Source organism: Rana temporaria, chromosome 9, assembly GCF_905171775.1.
Source record: "Rana temporaria chromosome 9, aRanTem1.1, whole genome shotgun sequence".
NCBI classification, from domain to species: Eukaryota; Metazoa; Chordata; class Amphibia; order Anura; family Ranidae; genus Rana; species Rana temporaria.
This window is the reverse complement of record NC_053497.1, coordinates 43528299-43547228: the sequence shown is the minus strand read 5'-3', so window position 1 is coordinate 43547228 and position 18930 is coordinate 43528299. Positions and strand designations below refer to the sequence as shown.

The following is an 18930-nucleotide window of genomic DNA, read 5'->3' as shown; positions in this document are numbered from 1 at the left end:
CAGCACATTCTATTATGTTGCTCAACACTATGGACATGCTTACAGGACAGTATAATAACGGAATAACATCATCAATATGGTAATCCTTCAATGTGCAGTCATTTTCCCAGGGAAGGAGGGATAAACACAGAAGAAAGACTTCAACTAACCATTTTCCCCTCTAGTTACCCATACGATGGGTACCATTGCCATGATTTTACGGATCAAAAAGTGCTGATCTTTGCATCCTGAGATCACTATTTCTGAGCTGTGATTTAAAGAATATCTATCCAGAACAGCCTGTACATACCATTGTCTATTCATTGCCTGTCATTTTACTCTATAGATCTGCAGCTGGTTGGTTGTTACTTGGCAAAACATACTCTCCGAGACAGTTTTTCTTCATGACATGAATACACCCAGATATTGTAACAAATGTTCTATTTTACTTATTGGTTTCACTCACGGTGTGTTCAAGACCAGACGATCCCATTGTCCTTTAATGTCATCATCCTCTGGCTGTTCTGTAATATAGAAGCCATCAAACTCCAGCTTACGTGCCAACTCCTTCTCCCGTTTAAAGATAACCAGTGGAACCTAGCAAACAGAGAAGACACCATCAAACCTAAAAATAAGAAACTAGTCATTCCATGTTATTATCCTGCAAAATTGAAACAAGAATCCCATTAATAAGAAATGTAGCTGAATTGTATTTGTATAATTACTCTATGGCCATAGTAATTACTCTATGGCCACAGTCACACCATCATGGTACAGTAACCTGTTATTTTTTTGTGTTGTGTTAAGGCAGTGGGTTTGAATGGGCTGCCGACGTACCCCTGCACGGCTGAAAATGCACCTGACCCTTTTTGAGGAATGCAACGTATTGCAATGCTCAGTAGGTGCATTAGAGTAGGCTGCAACACAGATACGTTGTATTGGGATGCCATTGCATCAACATCACAAAGCAGAATGAACACTACCCAAGGGCTTGTGTACATGCAATTTTCGTTTGCATCCCAGCTGTTTTTCTTCCCTATATAAGTATATGTAAATGCAAAAGCAGCCTGGAACAGCTTTAAGCAAGTTAGAAGCAGAATGAAGAAACCCAAAGGCAAATAAAAGCAACTCGGAAGTACTGTAAATATATGGCATTAAACTTGCTTCTAAGCTTGAATAATATGTACATGAGCCCTAACAAATACATTATGTTATGCCAAATTTAGCAACTTCTCTGTGTATAAATCCATTGAGCTATTAGAGATAGAGATAGTATGGTCCAAATGAATAGTCTGTCTCTTGATAATGTATTTTTTAAGTAGTACAAGTAATACTACCAGTGTCAATATCTTAATTTTCAGTCTACCATTTTACTAAGTAGAAGAATGAGAAAGGCTAACACCTCAGTACAGATAATTCATAGAATAAGGACTATGGTCTTTGTAATAATCAGCCTCACCTTCAGACAATTGTAGCCAATGATACATAAGAAGGAAATGAGAGTGTGAACAATGGAAAGAAAGTATAGTGTCGGCTGCATGTATCCCGTGCTTTCCTCCAGGAAAAAATACACTATGCCATCATCTTCATCTTCTTCGTCTCCACCAGCACCACTTCCTTCATCCAGGATGGATAGTTCCTCCTCCATCCCTGATCCCTCAAAATCTTCCTCGCCTTTTGGAGAATCAGACACCTAAGGAGATCACTTGTCATGTCAGTTCAATATTCCTTGCATTTAGAACACAGGCTGAACACGCTACTTTGTTAATATTGATATATGGCAACCCATGCTTTCTGTAGAAAGAAGAAAGAACTGGTGAAGTATTGCATTGCACCAATTACCAGTTGTCACTTTTGCCACAGTTGATGTTGTGAATGCTGCCTGCCGATTTATAAAAAAAACAGGTCAACCTCATAGTTTTTTCTTTATTAAAGTCCAATTTTACAATGGTTACAGGTAACCTAATGTAATGTGACGCTTACAAAAGTCATTAGGTTTTAAAACTGCTGGTAAAACTTAATAGATAATTTTATCAGTTTATAAAAATCAAAGGCATGTAGGGAAGTTTAAAAAAATAACACATTTCTGGAAAAATGGAAACAAAAGTATAGTTGTCCTTTTCAAGCAATTAGATTGCTGTTGCGTTTTGACAGAAAATAAAAGATGGGACCCGATTGGTTACTGTGGGTAACATATTTGTTTTTTTTACCATTTCCTTGTAAACCAAGGTTGTTAAGGAGTGAGCCCCCCCCCCCCCATCTCAGATACCCCAAGAGATATAAGAAACTAAGATTCAACGTTTCAGAAGCTACACAAAAACTGAAATTGTTATTTTGGGTGTACTGGCCCTTTATCTCATTTATGGCTTGCAGAAAGATCAATCTAACAAGAGTGCCACATTGTAATGTAGTCTATGATCAATATTATATATATCAATAACTGGGTTGCAAACAGAAACTTGTGTGGTTTACACACTTCCTGAAGACTTTTGTTGTACAGATGAAATGAGCCTAGGGTGAGGCCAGTGACTCATAATGTTATACAGCTGCCAATGTTCTCTGATGTGCCTATAAGATGCTTTTATATTTGTGAGTATATTTGCTTTTAATAATTGACCGTATTTATCACCATATAACACACACTTTTCCCCCCTGAAAACAGAGGACAAACCAATACACGATAACTCTTTATTTTATCAATGGGGGCCGACCCTGGGACAGCCCGCCGGGCGTACTAAGATAACAGATCCCTGTGTCATAGTAAACTGAAGCCTGCAAATACCTAATTCTCCCCTTTTTTTTCGGCGGACCTCCTCCTCCTCCGACTGTAGCTTTAGATTGGAGGAGAACGGTCACGTGAAACATCAGAAAAGAGCGATCATGTGACCAGCCAGAAAGGATGCAGCTAATAAGGTATTTGCAGGCTTTGGTTTATAATGACAGTGACAAAGTATAAAAAGAATCTATGAGTAGGAACTGGCAGTGATTTTTTTTAAACTTTGGAGTACACTGGCAGTGCTGTCCCAGGAGACTGGGGGGTCTCCTGGGAGTGTAAGGGTGCTGTACAATGTAAAGGAGCCATGTACTGTGCAGGGGGAGGAATCTGTGTAATGTATAGGGGGCGCTACGTAACATGGGGGGATATGTGCAATGTGCACGGGGGGCTTTGATCTGTGTAATGTGCAGGGGGTCTTTGGAATGTAAAAGGGGCCGTGAAAAGTTATTTTCCTGTAACTTCCCTCTTCGAATTACGGTGCGTTTTATACGCCGATAAATACGGTATGTGGTTTTAAGCAATACAGTACTACTCTATGGTCCTTTTGCTCTTCCCTTCATGTATCCCTATTTTGAGAAAGGGTCTTTGGATAACCAGTGGAGGACCCTGTAATCTGAAGTATTATTTTAGTGGCCCCTGATTGGATGGTTTTTGAGCTGTTGATCTCTTATAATTTTGAGATCATTACCATTTGAACTGGCATACTTGATTTAAGGTTTCATGTACACTACAGCTCCTAAACTTGGCATTTTCTTGCCAAAGCTCAACTTAACTCCATAAAAGCCTGTGTGACAATGTACACATAGGATTTTAGCAGATTTTAGGAGCTGCTGCGGTTAGGGGAGCTTCAACCTCCCTCAACCACCCTCTCCTGAACTCAGAAGAACTGCATTGAGGATAGAAACGTTTTGACCACCGGCCGCAAAACATGGTAAAACTGCGTTGCGATTTTGCCACGTTTTGCATTTTCCCATGGCCAGCGGTCAAAGTAGGCTGTGTGTGCATGAAGCCTAAAGGTGGGTTGGGACTTTTGCATGTGGATTTACACTTATTTTCAAGATTTCACAAGTGGTCTTGAATATGTTTTTTTTTTAAGCTTATGCCGTTTTTCGGGTTGTAAAAAATTAATTTTTTTTTTAATGTCATTAAAAACGATCGTGTGTGGGCTCCAGAGCATTTTTCACAATGTAAAAAATGGGCATTAAAAATTTCGAACATGCTCTAATTTTTCACGTAGTTTTTAACGTAAAAAATGGTCGTGTGTAGGCTTTAACGACGTGAAAAAAACACGCATGCTCAGAAGCAAGTTATGAGACGGGAGTGCTCGTTCTGGTAAAACTAGTGTTCGTAATGGAAATAGCACATTTGTCACGCTGTAACAGACTGAAAAGTGCGAATCGTCTCTCACCAAACTTTTACTAACACAAAATCAGCAAAAGCAGCCCCAAGGGTGGCGCCATCCGAATGGAACTTCCCCTTTATAGTGCCGTCGTACGTGTTGTAAGTCACTGCGCTTTACTAGAGCATTTTTTTTCACGATCGTGTGTAGGCAAGGCCGTTTTAATGATCGGGTTGAAAAGAACATCATTTTTTTCTAGACCATTAAAAACGTCATTTTTTACAACCCGAAAAACGGTTGTGTGTACGCGGCATTACTCTTATCATGTACAAGTTTTAATTATATGTTCTATGATAGACACTTCAACATGTATTTTGATGTATATTGTGTATGAAGTCTTTTATTAGGAGTTATGATTTTATAGGACTTATTACAAAGTTATTGATATATTGGTTTATGCACTTTTTAAGCTACAATTAATACAATTTTTGGTTTTGAGTTTAATGCTTCTTTAAACATCCTGCCTTCAGGTGTTTTACATTTGGTGCTCCCACATTTTGATGCATTAGAGCTTCCATGAGATTAGCCTGATTGAACTGCAAGAAAACCTTGCAAAACAGATACTACTGTAACCATTACCAATCCAATCAGATCCAGCTCAGTTGCAACTACCACAATTTACAGGAAATTAGCCCAGTAGGACGCAAGGACTCATTTGAAGGAGCCACCTATAGAAGAACTCACCTTGTAGAATAGCAAAATAAAGTTGATAGCGAAAGCCAAGAATAGTGCCAAGAAACGCAGATTATAGAAATTCCTTGAGAGATAGTTCTGCACAGAAACACAAATAAATGGTAACCATAATAAAAATATAGAGAATTATGAAAATTTCAACAGAAAGACAAATGTCAGTGATTTAGAATGAAGAATCCGTTATTGGATGTTTTGAATACTGACCAAGAATTTTATCCTCTGGATCTCCAGCTCATTCCAGAATTCAAAACCTCCTTCTTCAGCTTCTGCTTTCTTCTCTTTTTGGGGGGTCTTTTTCTTGGGGGCCTCAACTGGCGGTTCTTCAGGTTCCTCAGGAACAGGAGCTGCTTCTTCTTCCACGACAGTTTTACCCTTTTCTCCATTCTCCAAACTGAAAATAATAGTAGGTAATTTCAAAGGTAATGTCTTCTTTAGTCAAATTAAGTGCAGTTTGTATTAAGATTGAGTAAAATGTAACTTACCTTAAAAAAATAAAATAAAAGATTGAGTAAAATGTAAAGTTTGTAATTAGTTGGAAAGTACATACTATTCAGTTATTGATGGAAGAAATAAATATATTTTTACTTGAACAAGTAGTTCATATTTTAAGCCATTTCCAATTTATATTGAGAAATTATACTGTTCCTACATATATCTGCACAAGAACAGCTAGTTCTTATTTTAATTCACTTAAAAACAATTAAGATTTAATACAATTTCTACACTATCATTGTGTTGGTTACATAACCAAGCTATAAAACTTTTGTCTTTGTTCTGTTCATCTTCAGTTTGTTTTGATTGGTTTTCTTGCTAAAACAGAGAATGCTGTCAAAACCATTCCTGGTTCATGAGCCCTATTTATATTCCCTTCCTCTGAGAACCCAATCACCCACTTAGTTAAGTGGAAGAATTGGCAATGGATCTCTAAAAAGTTTTTTTTTTGTACATGTGTAGAGCTTTTGGATGATGGGCTGGCACAGCTTCTACACAGGAATAAGTAGATCTAGAATCAAAGTGCCACGCACTGATATTAACCACTAACTTTCCGCCCACCGCCAAATGACAGCGGGACGATAATTCTCTCGTTCTGGGAGGACATCATATGAAGTCCTCGCCTTTCCAAGCCACTAGGGCGCACCCACCACGTCACTGGGAACCCGATGCGTGTGCCCGGTGGCACCCACGATTGGGTAGGGCAAGGCTTAGCCCCTGAAATGTGCTGGCTTTTTAACATTGCAATAAACTTGTATTTGGATTTTAATATCACCTGCACAGCCACAAAATTATAAATCTGTTTTTGTCTTACACCAGAGGAGAGAATGATGAATGCTAATTAGTTGTGCATTTATTGTAAGGAAAAAATATATAAAAAAAATCTCTATCATCCCAATCGCCTAAACGGGGACAAATAAATTGCAATGAACAAAGGAAAGGAGCTTGGAGGTAGCCCCACCCTGGTTAAGAAACCTTTTTTTCTGAGGAAGTAGAGAGGCTGCCAATACTAATCTTCCCTTTGAAAATACAAACTCCCTGGCTGTCATACGGATCCAGGGGTTATAATACTATCCAAGTCACTGACCTCGAGCAAGTATACAAAAAGAGAAGTTCGGATTCCACTCTAACTTGGAGGAGGTCGCCAAGGGCAGTCACCGTCTTTCTGCCAGTGTAGGTTTGTTTTTGTTTTTTTAAAAGGTAGAGTAACACCCAAGAAATCCACACTTGTCCTAGACAATTAATGCCCCCAAGGTGTGCCTAAACCAAATACAAGAACATCTAAAAGTATCAACTGTCTGGCTATCTGGATGCTGGAGAGTACCATATTTATCGGCACACTTTTTTCCCCTTAAAATCAGGGCAAAATTGTGGGTGCGCGATATACGCCGATCCCTGCTGTCTCTCCGAGAGTCGAGCCGAGTGTACTGCGCACTCGGCTAGGCTCGGCCATGCTCAGCTCCGCCCACAGCCACGCGAGAGGAGCCGAACACACAGGAAATCAGGCTCCTCTCGGCTCGCGCCAAAATCCAAAAACGAACACCGGACACGCTCACCTGGATGGAGGCCGCAGATGGACACGCTGGACGGAGACAGACACCTGGATGGAGGCCGCAGACGGACACGCTGGATGGAGACGGACACCTGGATGGATGATCGCAGACGGACACCTCGGAAGGAAGCCGCAGATGGACACCCACAAGGCCGCAGACGGACGCCGGACAAGGCCGCAGACGGACGCCGGACAAGGCCGCAGACGGACGCCGGACAAGGCCGCAGACGGACGCCGGACAAGGCCGCCGATGGACGCAGGGCAAAAATGTAAGTTTTCTTTTTTTTCCTTTTTTACCTTGCTAAGCTAGGGGTGCGCGGTATACCCCGATAAATACGGTATTTGTAATATTCACTTGCTGTAATTTCCCCACCCACATGCACCTTTCCACGTATAGTTATAAAACAATTTGAGTCAATGTTTATTTGGTTGATCACTCCTCTTGTTTCTGTCACTAGTGTATTCTTATATCACTGGCGCATTGATGCACATAGATATGTCTATTAATATGAATGGTTCAGTCCCCCAGTCCAGTATTGAAGGACTTTAAGAGGTATGGGTTAGTTAGTGCATGGGTCTTCAAACTACGGCCCTCCAGTTGTTCAGGAACTACAATTCCCATCATGCCTAGTCATGTCTGTGAATGTCAGAGTTTTAAAATGCCTCGTGGGATGTGTAGTTCCGCAACAGCTGGAGGGCCGTAGTTTGAGGATCCCTGTGTTAGTGGGATTCAGAGCTCATAAATTCCTACTCACTCTGCTTTCTCTGGTTCTGGTTCGGACTCTTCTGCTGCTGGTTCTGCCTGCTCAGAACCATCCAAATGTTGGATTTCATCATCCTAAAAAATAAAAACACAAGCATTTCCAGCTTTTTAGCATACATTACTTACATAAAAATATACGTATTGCTTAAATAGAAGGTAAATATTAATCTTAACATCAGATTTCCTTCATCATACTTACTGTAAATTTCCTCATCAAGATGGGTGATCCCTCTGGAGTTGGTGGTTCCACAGAAGTGGTTTCTCCCATATCACCCAGGCCACCAGGGGCATCTGGAGCACTGAGTCTATAGTGTCCACCATCTTTCTTTAGGTCCATCCCAAATACGTCTGCCCCTTCTTCTTGCACTTCTTCTTTGCCTGCATCAGTGAAGTCTGTCACATCACCAGCCTCAGGTAATTCGTCGCTGACCACCACAGGAAGACCATCTCCGTGAACTTCATCTTGTGTAGGATCTGGCATACTAGCCAAGAGTTCAGTCACAGTTAACTTCTGAGCTCCTTCTACCAGGCTGCCTCCAAACAATGTGTGCCATATCAAGAAGAAGATGCCTTTGCAGACACTGTAGATAAAGTGAAGGGTTCCGATAAAGAGGGTCCAGAGGAAGGAGACAATAGCCATGACCATTTCCTTTATTGTCATCTTCTTGATCTGTAGAAAATTAAGAATGCATGTTCATACTTATAAACACAGCATATCTCTGAATTTACACTACCCCATTCAAAATTTCCAGGAAATTAAAATATTTTTGGCTATGTTTTTAAACACTGATTCTGTGATTTTCTTTACTTGTATGGTCTACTCTACAGTGAGGGGAAAAAAGGTATTTGATCCCCTGCTGATTTTTTACATTTGCCCACTGACAAACATGATTAGTCTATAATTTTAATGGTAGGTTAAGGTTTATTTCAACAGTGAGAGACAGAATAACAAAAATATTCAGAAAAATGCATTATAAGTATATAAGTATTTGATCCCCTATCAATCATCAAGATTTCTGGCTCCCAGGTGTCTTTAATGCAGGTAACGAGCTGAGATTAGGAACACTCTCTTAAAGCATATGTACAGGTCCATCTGAAGTTTGCTAATGAAATTCTGAATGATTCAGAGGAGAACTGGGTGAAAGTGTTGTGGTCAGATGAGACCAAAATCAAGCTCTTTGACATCAACTCAACTTGCTGTGTTTAGAGGAGGAGGAGAAATGCTGCCTATGACCCCAAGAATACCATCCCTACTGTCAAACATGGAAGTGTAAACATGCTTTGGGGGAGTTTTTCTGCTAAGGGGACAGGACAACTTCGCTGCATCAAAAGGGACAATGGACGGGGCCATGTACCATCAAATCTTGGGTGAGAACCGCTTTCTCTCAGCCAGGGCATTGAAAACAGGTCGTAGATGGGTCTTCCAGCATGGCAATGACCCAAAACACATGGCCAAGCCAACAAAGGAGGGGCTCAAGAAGAAGTCCATTAAGGTCCTGAAGTGGCCTAGCCAGTCTCCAGACCTTAATCCAATAGAAATATGTGACGGGAGCTGAAGGTTCAAGTTACAAAACGTCAACCTCAAAACCTTAATGACTTGAAGAGGACATGCAAAGAGGAGTGGGACAAAATCCCTCCTGAGATGTGTGCAAACCTGGTGGCCATCTACAAGAAACATCTGCCCTCTGTGATTGTCAACAAGGGTTTTGCCATTAAGTACCAAGTCATGTTTTTTTATTATCATTCTGTCTCTCACTGCCAAAATAAACCTACCATTAAAATTATAGACTGATAATTTTTGTTGTTAGTGGGCAAATGTATAAAAATCAGCAGGGGATCAAATACATTTTTTCCTCACTGTACTTACCTTTGGATTTGAATTCACTTTCAGACTGTTCTTCAACATTGCAAAACGCTTACAGGATTTTATTATATTCTTAAAGTGGATGTAAATCCCAATTTTTTTTTTTTTTTTTGTCACAATGTAGAGTATAAGATTTCCTATCATCTGTGCCCAGTCTTACCACACAGAGGTAATCCAGCTCTGAGCAATCCTCTTTTATTGTTCAGTGAAAATTAACAGACTTCCAGATAAAAACCTGTCTAAATACAAAGTCCTTTCCTCTCGCCTTGCTTTGAGTGACAGGTTATTTACATATCTAGCTTGGACATGTTTATCATATGTTAGGTTATGTTTATCATAATATGAGGTGATCCTCACTATCACTATTACACTATTTCGGACCTTATCTTCTTATTTGCATATGCCGTCCTGAGTCTCCATGGGTTAAGAGGCTGTTCTATCATCTGCTTATTTCATCTGTTAATAGCAAATGCCAACTTGCTATGAAGCACATTTGACCACTTTTTTCAGTAAAAGGGTCAACTACTTGTGGTAAGCTACTACCTCTTGAGCACTTTTGTGGGTGTCCTTATTAGAGTCGGTGAAGGTGGACCATTAACAGCTTTTATCACTGGATATTATTTCACTGGATGTTCGTGGCAATTGTTGTGGATCTTGCAGTACACTACAGTTCTATGGACTCATAGAAGCACATGAATCTATTGAATTTATGTTATTGTGATTATTTATGGAATATTGTTATTATATTCATTTATTTTTCACTTAATGATCACTAATTATCAAATTTATCTATTAGGCACCTGTCACGATGGGGACTAGATGTTAACGTGTTTTTTTTTTAGATATTTAGGTTATATTAGGTAGGCTGGTGTTTCACTTGCTGTTCATTTATTTAATAATTTATTTTTGATTATAGTTACTTTTATTTAATAGCTATTAGCGCTCTCACCCGTTTTTTTAAAGGGGGTTGTAAAGGTTTGTTTTTTATTTTCTAAATAGGTTCCTTTAAGCTAGCGCATTGTTGGTTCACTTACCTTTTCCTTCCATTTCCCTTCTAAATGTTTTTTTTTTCTTGGTCTGAATTTCTCACTTCCTGTTTCTCCTCAGTAAGCTTTCCACCATCATCCAAGCGGTGGAAATCAGCCAGAATAGCTTACTGAACAGCTTACCGAACAGCTTACTGAGGAGGAACAGGAAGTGAGAAATTCAGACAAAAAACAAAGACATTTTTTTTTTTAGAAGGGAAACCGAAGGAAAAGGTAAGTCACCCAACAATACACTAGCTTAAAGGAACCTATTTAGAAAATAAAAAACTAACCTTTACAACCCCTTTAATTGTCAGCCAGATAATAACCCATTAGCCATTATACAATTTTGTTTTTTTACAAGAAAACTACAAATCACAGGAATTACAGGAATTTGTTAATCACCTTTCGATACTGTCTTCTGAGGTTCTTGTAGGTAAACATCTTGAAGAAATTGATCACATTGTTCATAAATTCTACAAAAGCAGATGAAGCTTCTGGAGGATCAGACCCATTCTCAGACTCCTCGCCTTCTCCAGTTCCTTCTCCTCCATCATCTTCATCATCATCCTCTGCCTTTTCTTCTTCAGGTTCAGAAATCTGTGAGGCAATCTGCATCTCAAATATGGTGTCCTCACAGAAGTTAACAAAGAGCTCCATCTTCTCAGACTCACCACCTTCATTGACCACATCAAAGATGAACTGACGCTTAGACTCTTTAACCTGAGGCATCTCCCATTGTGTTTTATTGGCCTCACTGATCTCAAAGTAGATTCTCTCTATCTTCTTGCCTGCTCCCATAATTTCAATTTTGCCTAGATAAGGTTTGAAGTAGTTTATTATACAATCTGCTAACTCCAGGAAGTTATGTAGTCTTGCGTCATGAGGCACATGCTCTGATAAGTTGGTTAGTAAAACTGCCACATTGAAACCAATGTCTTTAGCTGGTTCTTGGAAGCGGTCAGCAAACTCTTCAAAGTTGATCATTTCATTCTCATCAGCTTCAGAGCAGGACAGAAGGAACTGGATCTCAGATGTTGTGTACTGCTTTTGACTGTCCATTGCTTTCTGGAAATCTTTTTTAGATATAAGACCTCGAGGATCTGTGACATAGTCTCTGCAAAAAACAATGTGTGTTATAAATGTCAGCATATTGCTCATAATTTCTTTCAATTAGTTTGAGGATGGAAGAATAAAACACCAGTTTTACCTAAAAGCATCAGAGGCCACTATATCCTTTAATTTGAGGAACATATCAAAGAATTTAAGGATCATTTCTACATTGCTTGAAGACTCTACAAGCATGTCCACCATCTGGCGAGCTATTGTTCCATTGACCACATTACCTAGATTAAATGGAAACATATTATTGTTAAATATATATACTTTTATACAGGGTCTTAATCCTGCGAGCTGTTCTGTCTGATATTTTTCTTGGTCTTCCAGATCTTGCTTTAACTTCCACTGTTCCTGATGACTGCCATTTCTTAATTACATTCCGAACAGAGGATATTGACATTTGAAAACGCTTTGCTATCTTCTTATAGCCTTCTCCAGCTTTGTGAGCGTCAACTATTTTCAGTTTCAGTTTTCTAGACAACTGCTTAGAAGAACCCATGGTGCTGATTGTTGGGGCAAGGTCAGATGAGTCTGGGCATTTAAAACCTTTGAGATTGACATCACCTGGTCTTCCCAGACGATGATTGAGAACAATCCATGACACTGGCAGGTCTCAGCTTTGCAAAGAGGGCATTGCATGCTATAAATTCTGCAGGGTGCCCAAACTTTTGCAGACGCCATTTTTTTGTTTTCTGTAATTTTGAAAGTGTAAATGATGGAAATAAAATCTAACTTTTTTTGACATATTATAAGAATATCTAATCTGTAATTTGATGCCTTTTGGAGATTTTTGCATCTTTCCTTGGCTTCGCTATGCACATTAATACAAATTTCTACCTGGGGTGCCCAAACTTTCGATCCCCACTGTATGTCCCCATTTTTGATGAATCCGCCCTGTTTTGAACAGTTTTTCTTAATCATGGTTAATCATGTACCATCATGACAATCGTTGTATCCAAATACCAGATCACCTTTTATACATGACCAAATGCTTTAAACTATACTGGCAGTAACTCATCCACAAACATCCAATCAGGAATTCGCCTTCCTCAAAACTGGTACTGGAGCACATGAAACAGACACGTCTTGTGAGAATTTAGTCAGCATTCTTCCTCTAGTGTTTGACTCTGGTAGTTTTGGAGACCTGGGTTCAGTATACAGCACATGCCTATTTAATGCTTAATAAGAGTGAAGCATAATCACCTTCCAGAAGGGAGAGCAGCATGACTACCATGTCCTTCTGAAGGTCCAACAATTCCTTCAGCAGCCCAATTTGACTGGAGTCCTGGAAAAGAGGCACAGCAACACAACAGTCTTTAGCACAACTTACAAGTCTGATTTCCTTATGCGTCACATCTCAACCTCTGAGGAAGATTGGAAGTGTTAAAAGGCTTCTAGTAAAATACAATATAAGCAGACATTTTGCTGTATTAAGTATGAGGGATATGGGCTTCATTCAAGTTTGTGAGACAAGTATAGTCATATTTTGCATATGTAGTATGAAGTAATATAAAACATAATATGACTGGTTGCTGTGAGGCAATATAGACTAAAGCAAAGTCTTCAGACACTGTTAAAGAGTGATGAATAGGTCCAATGTCATCTCAATGCCCTTTTGAGCACTAAACTAGCAAGGACTACAAGGTGTGTCAGTAACTGTGATTGTGCAGTTTTGGAAATATGCATTTGTGTAATAAAATCAATTAAAAGGGTATAGCATAGTGGTCAAGAACACAATTTTATTATACAAATGTTTGGAATAGTATTTAAAAAAAAAAAAAAAGACCAGTACAATGATAGATCTCCATCTTACCTCTGGATAGAAGCGACTCTTGAAATGATCCTTGTATGCAATGCAATAAAAACACACTTTTCAAACACTATGGCTATTACTCCCTGTGTTATAAAGTGCTCCTCACCTCCCAGTAAGAAAGAAACCAAAAGATACATTTTTTGGTTTGTTGGAATTTACTAGTGAATGTCTCACTTTCTTAACATCTTGGAGAGGTTTCTAATTTCCTTCAAGCAATACTGAAATAGCTAACATCTATCAATAAAATTCTCCCATCGTTTTCAGCAACACCTAAGCTTTCAATCATTTTTAACTTTACCAGAAGTTGATTGGTTGCCATGAAGTATTGCACATTGCTGTTCTTTTACATTTTTGATCTTATTGAAAGTGAACCTATAACTTTGTCCATTTAGGACAAAGCAACAGGTTCTCTTGATGGTTCATTGCATCTAGTAGTTATACTTGCCTGCTCAACACTCTGCCATTACCTTACTTGCATGCTAAAACCCTAATTACAACCTCATTTTTGTAATCTTCTTGTCTGCCTTTGTTGGCGCTAAAAAAAAAGAACCCTTTACTGCCTCATTTGTCAGTGCTTGGCCCATCAGGTGAATGGCACACTATTATGCGAGTTAATGAGGGGATTCTTATACCTGAACATATCAGGTATTTCAAAACTTTTTGGCTGGCAAATGGGGTGAGTAGGGACCACAAAGAAGGTAAGCATCTTCAACAAAAGGGGTGGGCTATTGGTTGTCGAACCTGTTACTTTTTCTGAATTGGGCAAAGTAAAAGATTTATGCCGCGTACACACGATCGGTCAAACCGATGAGAACGGTCTGATGGACCGTTTTCATCGGACCAAACCGATCGGGTGTGGGCCCCATCAGTTATTTATCCATAGGTTAAAAAAAAAAGCAATCTTGTTTTAAATTTAACCGATGGATACCTAACCGATAGAACAAAACCGATCGTTTGTAGGCACGTCCATCGGTTAAAAATCCAGGCATGCTCAGAATCAAGTCGACGCATGCTTGGAAGCATTGAACTTCGTTTTTCTTTTCAGCACGTCGTCGTGTTTTACGTCACCGCGTTCTGACACGATCGATTTTTTAACTGATGGTGTGTAGGCACGACAGACCATCAGTCAGCTTCATCGGTTAACCGATGAAAACGGTCCATCAGACCGTTCTCATTGGATGGACCGATCGCGTGTACAGGGCATTACAGTACTTTAGGTACAACAATCCAAAGCAACCAATCAAACTTAATCGTCTGACAACCTAACTACAGAAAACTAAATGCTTCCTGGTTGCTGTGGTTTACTACACAGATTTACATTGCCTGATTATCTATTACAGTACTTTGATGGTTAGCGTAATATGCAAAACACTACCAAGATAATTCTTAGTGAACACAATTGCTTTTGGTTTTTCTGAAACCGTCAGACTAAACTGGTTGTTCAAAAATTGGCTAAAAGATTTCTCCCAGACTAGGAAATATCTACCTACACATAATCCATTGAGATCATGTACATAATACCTGAGCTCTCTTTGCTGTGATGTAACTACCTTCATATATCTATACCTTACTACCTCAGGAAAGGTAAAAAAAAAAAAAAAAAAAGTTACAGAAGCAATCTCTCTAAACAATACTAAGACTACTGCTCACTCTTCTTCAATTTAATAAAAGGTCTACAGCACTTTATGCCAGTACAGCTACATATTGTAGTCTGCTGGGAATCTACTACTATCGGCAAGAACTGTCCCTATCAATTATCTCTCATAAAGGTTTATCAAGACTTGGTCAAACAAAGCTTCCTCAGCTAATTTATAACTGTTAAGAAAGGTTTTCCCTACCTTTGGGAAGTCTTAGCTGCAGGAGTACGAGAGACGAAAGGCACACCAGCAATGAAGGGGTTAAGCACGGAGGGGTGAGGAAGGCAGTTTAAAGTGTCTTCTCTTTCCCTGCCTCTCCACCCCAGACATTGTGCTACAGTAAAAGATGCTGCATGGAACAGACAGACAGATACCATGACAGGGGAGGAGAAAGAGGGAGAGAGATGTGGTGTCTAGTGACTAACCAGCTTGGGATCCACTTGTTCCCTAGCTGTATGAGATGCCAGTATGTTCTGTATAGGCCTCAAATGATTACCTGTGTTCATTATACCCTTGGCACAGGGGTCTCCAAACTTTAGAAACAAAAGGACCGGTTTACTGTCCTTCAAACTTTAGGAAGGCTGAACTGTGGCCATGAGAAATAAAAAATGTCACAGCATCAGTAGGAGTGAACAATCCCCCACCATTGGTGTCATTGGGAGGAATTGTACCCCATCATTAGTATCATTGGGCGCCATTGTTGATGTCATTGATAAGAATTGTGCCACATCATTGGTGTCATTGGGAGTAACTGTCCCCCATTATTGATGTCTATGGTGGGAATTGTTGGTGTAATTGTAATTGGGAAAACTTGTGTGCTTCATTGGTGTCAGTGAATAAAATAGTGACCCAAGGGCCAGATAAAAGCAAGCAAAATGCTGCATCCGGCCCCTGGACCACAGTTTGGAGACCACTGCCCTAGCACATAGGTGCTCAAGACATGCATTATTTGGGTTGCACCCCAGAGTCTCATCCCAGTGCTAAACACCAGAGCAGGTATCAAGACTTGGGTTCACCCAAACCACTGTCATGACTAGGATAACTATGTCTCTCCTCTTCCTTCCTCCCCCCTGTGACTGACAAATGTCAAAAAGAGCCAATTCACAAGGAAAGCAATGAGATCACCCCAAAAAAAAAGCGGGCAATGCCCAAACGACTCCATACTGTCACACGGCTGCTGGCAAAACAAGGGGGAAGATGGGTATGATAAGGGAAATTGACAGAGAGAGAGAGAGAGAAAGAGAAAAATAAAGAAATAGGAGGATGAAAGTTAAAGAGAGGATGGCAGAGGTATGAAGGACAAAGCGCACTCTGTAGAAAAAATCCCTACAACAACAACAACCCATCAACAGGTAGCTGATCAGAAGGCCTGAACCAATTACAAACTACCCACTTTGTGATGGGGACTTTTTCATATTGGAAAAAAATTAGGATGCTCTATTATAATAACTTATTATGGTGTATATCCAAAAGGCAAACATTTACATTATGTTTAGTTTTCCTCTTTTGTGGCCTTGGGGTGCTCAAGGTGACCCAATCACCAGACTATTTCAACAAACATTTTCCTATAAGATTCAATGGGCACAAACATATTGTAGACACGTTAGGAACTATAAATGCCTCCTTTGTGTAGACATGCAAAAGCCCTGGGACAGCTGCTGGGTACCATCATTTTGGATGCGACATCTGCAGCCTTAGCAGACTCATGTCGCGTACACACGATCATTTTTCGGCATGAAAAAAAACAACGTTTTTAAAAACGTCATTTAAAATGATCGTGTGTGGGCTGCACATCGAACATGCTGCATTTTTTAACGTCGTTTTAAACAATGTCGTTTTTTCGGGTTGTAAAAAATGATCATGTGTGGGCCAAAACAACGTTTTAAACCCGCGCATGCTCAGAAGCAAGTTACGGGAGCGCTCGTTCTGGTAAAACTACTGTTCATAATGGAGTAAGCACACTCATCACGCTGTAACAGACAGAAAAGCGCGAAACTTCTTTTACTAACAAGGAATCCGCTAAATCAGCCCAAAGGCGAATAGAACTTCCCCTTTAGAGTGCCGTCGTACGTGTTGTACATCACCGCGCTTTGTTCATCATTTTTTTTAAAAACGATGGTGTGTGGGCAACGTCGTTTTTAATGATGAAGTTGGAAAAACTTTGTTTTTTGGACATGCTGAAAAACAACGTTTATTTTTCATGCTGAAAAATTATCGTGTGTACGTGGCATCAGAGCTGACACTTAAGTGACACACTATAGTATTCTTCTTTCCCAGCTGCTACAAAATGTTGTGTAGGGTGGTGAAGGGTGAGGTAGAGATCCTGGGTCATCACAGACACGAGAGGATTATGATGTGCAAGGTGGAAGAGGTGTATGCAAAGGGAATTGACTGTTCTAAAGTAGTCAATTTGTTACCGATTGTTGATACACTTTTGGAAGTTTAAGGAAAATGCTGCAAATAAGCATTTAAAAGACTTGGTTTGTTTTGTGCTTTTAACTGTAATGCTTCAAATTGGTGACAGGGTCTCTGAAGAAATATATAACCTAAACCTGCTTGCAAAGAAGTTTCCTAAAGTATCTATATCTGGCAGTCAAAGGGCATGTTTTGAACCAACTGAGGCTACCTGGGTTTTTGGATGGGTTTACTTTTTCTGGTGCCATCAAGGAAAACCAAGGCTGAACTTCAACCCAAAAAAAAAAATATCAATGGCACTTGAGTACATTTCATAGACTAAAGATAAGCTAAATGAAGACCCACAATAAAAAAAAAGTTGCCATTCAAAGTTTGTTCCCCATGACAGTAGGATAAGGCAAAATCATACTTTTGTAAATTGATTTCTTGAAGGCACTGGAACAGGCAAGGTAAGTGGCAGCAACCAAAACTCCCAAGAAACAGAGTTGGAAAGTATGGAAGGAAGATCTCACTGTTGAAGAATCCATAGTGTATGAAAAGCCAGGGGATAACCAAGTCCACCATGCTCTGCCCATAACTATAGTTTTAGTTATAGTTTTTTTTTTAGCTATAAACTTTTAGAATGTCTGGAGAAATACTTGGGTATGAATTTCTCTGCTATCAAAGTGGTTCCTTGCTAATCACCGGCCTATAAACCCTTTGAAGTTTGGAGAGTATCGGCATAGAATGGACACAGTTATCCAATTATTCGCTATGAAAAGGCACACGGACTAAGTAACTGCCTATATCACAGGTCTAAAAATTGCCACTTTAACTAGCACTTTTCTGACAAAAGGAGAGATAGAATATGAAGGCACTAGATGAAATCATAAGGGCAACAGAGTGAATCAGTCTGTGAGAACAAAGACAAAGGAAGAATGAGCGACAGACACAAAGACGGGAAGGGAGCACGTCTAGCTTAGACACTATAAGGAAATGCAGCCGTGCCACAGAGAAATATTCTTACGCCATTTCGTAGTCCTCCATTTTGGGGCATCTGTTATGTATTAGAATAAAAGTATTATTCAGAATCACTCCACACCAAACTTTATTACACTGCTACCCAACTGAGTTACAAAGGAAATGAACCTCAACTGTAACTCAAGAGTGCCTACTGATATGGGCAACACACATTTGTAATAAAGGTTTTCATACATAACAAAACTAAGCTTGCACTCTCTAAAGGCTGACCATCCCATGCTGCGATATAAGGAGACACTCACACTCATCAGATCAACTGTAATCTCATCTTAGCGAGCAGCACTTGCATTCCTTGAACATGCAGCTATGGAAAGCATTCACATGTTATTCACACACATAAATAAGAATTAAAGTGTATTTTTCGTCTTTTTTTTTTTTTACGT

The 18930-nt window shown here is 39.6% G+C and overlaps 1 protein-coding gene across 11 annotated transcripts in view; it reads right to left on the bottom strand.

The window, feature by feature from the left end:
* The window catches only part of RYR1 (ryanodine receptor 1), a 273212-nt gene that overhangs the window by 16494 nt on the left and 237788 nt on the right, over nt 1-18930 (bottom strand). For 7 of the 11 annotated variants that reach the window (XM_040323302.1, XM_040323304.1, XM_040323303.1 and 4 more), the window contains 9 exons: nt 12866-12947; nt 11754-11889; nt 10949-11660; nt 7854-8324; nt 7647-7729; nt 5052-5238; nt 4839-4925; nt 1439-1672; nt 446-576 (listed from right to left, as the gene is read on the bottom strand). In XM_040323302.1, coding sequence (XP_040179236.1) covers nt 446-576; nt 1439-1672; nt 4839-4925; nt 5052-5238; nt 7647-7729; nt 7854-8324; nt 10949-11660; nt 11754-11889; nt 12866-12947 — 2123 coding nt within the window. Of the gene's footprint in view, nt 1-445; nt 577-1438; nt 1673-4838; nt 4926-5051; nt 5239-7646; nt 7730-7853; nt 8325-10948; nt 11661-11753; nt 11890-12865; nt 12948-18533; nt 18564-18930 lie in introns of all 11 variants that reach the window. The other 4 variants (XM_040323298.1, XM_040323300.1, XM_040323299.1 and 1 more) reach the window with 1 other exon arrangement.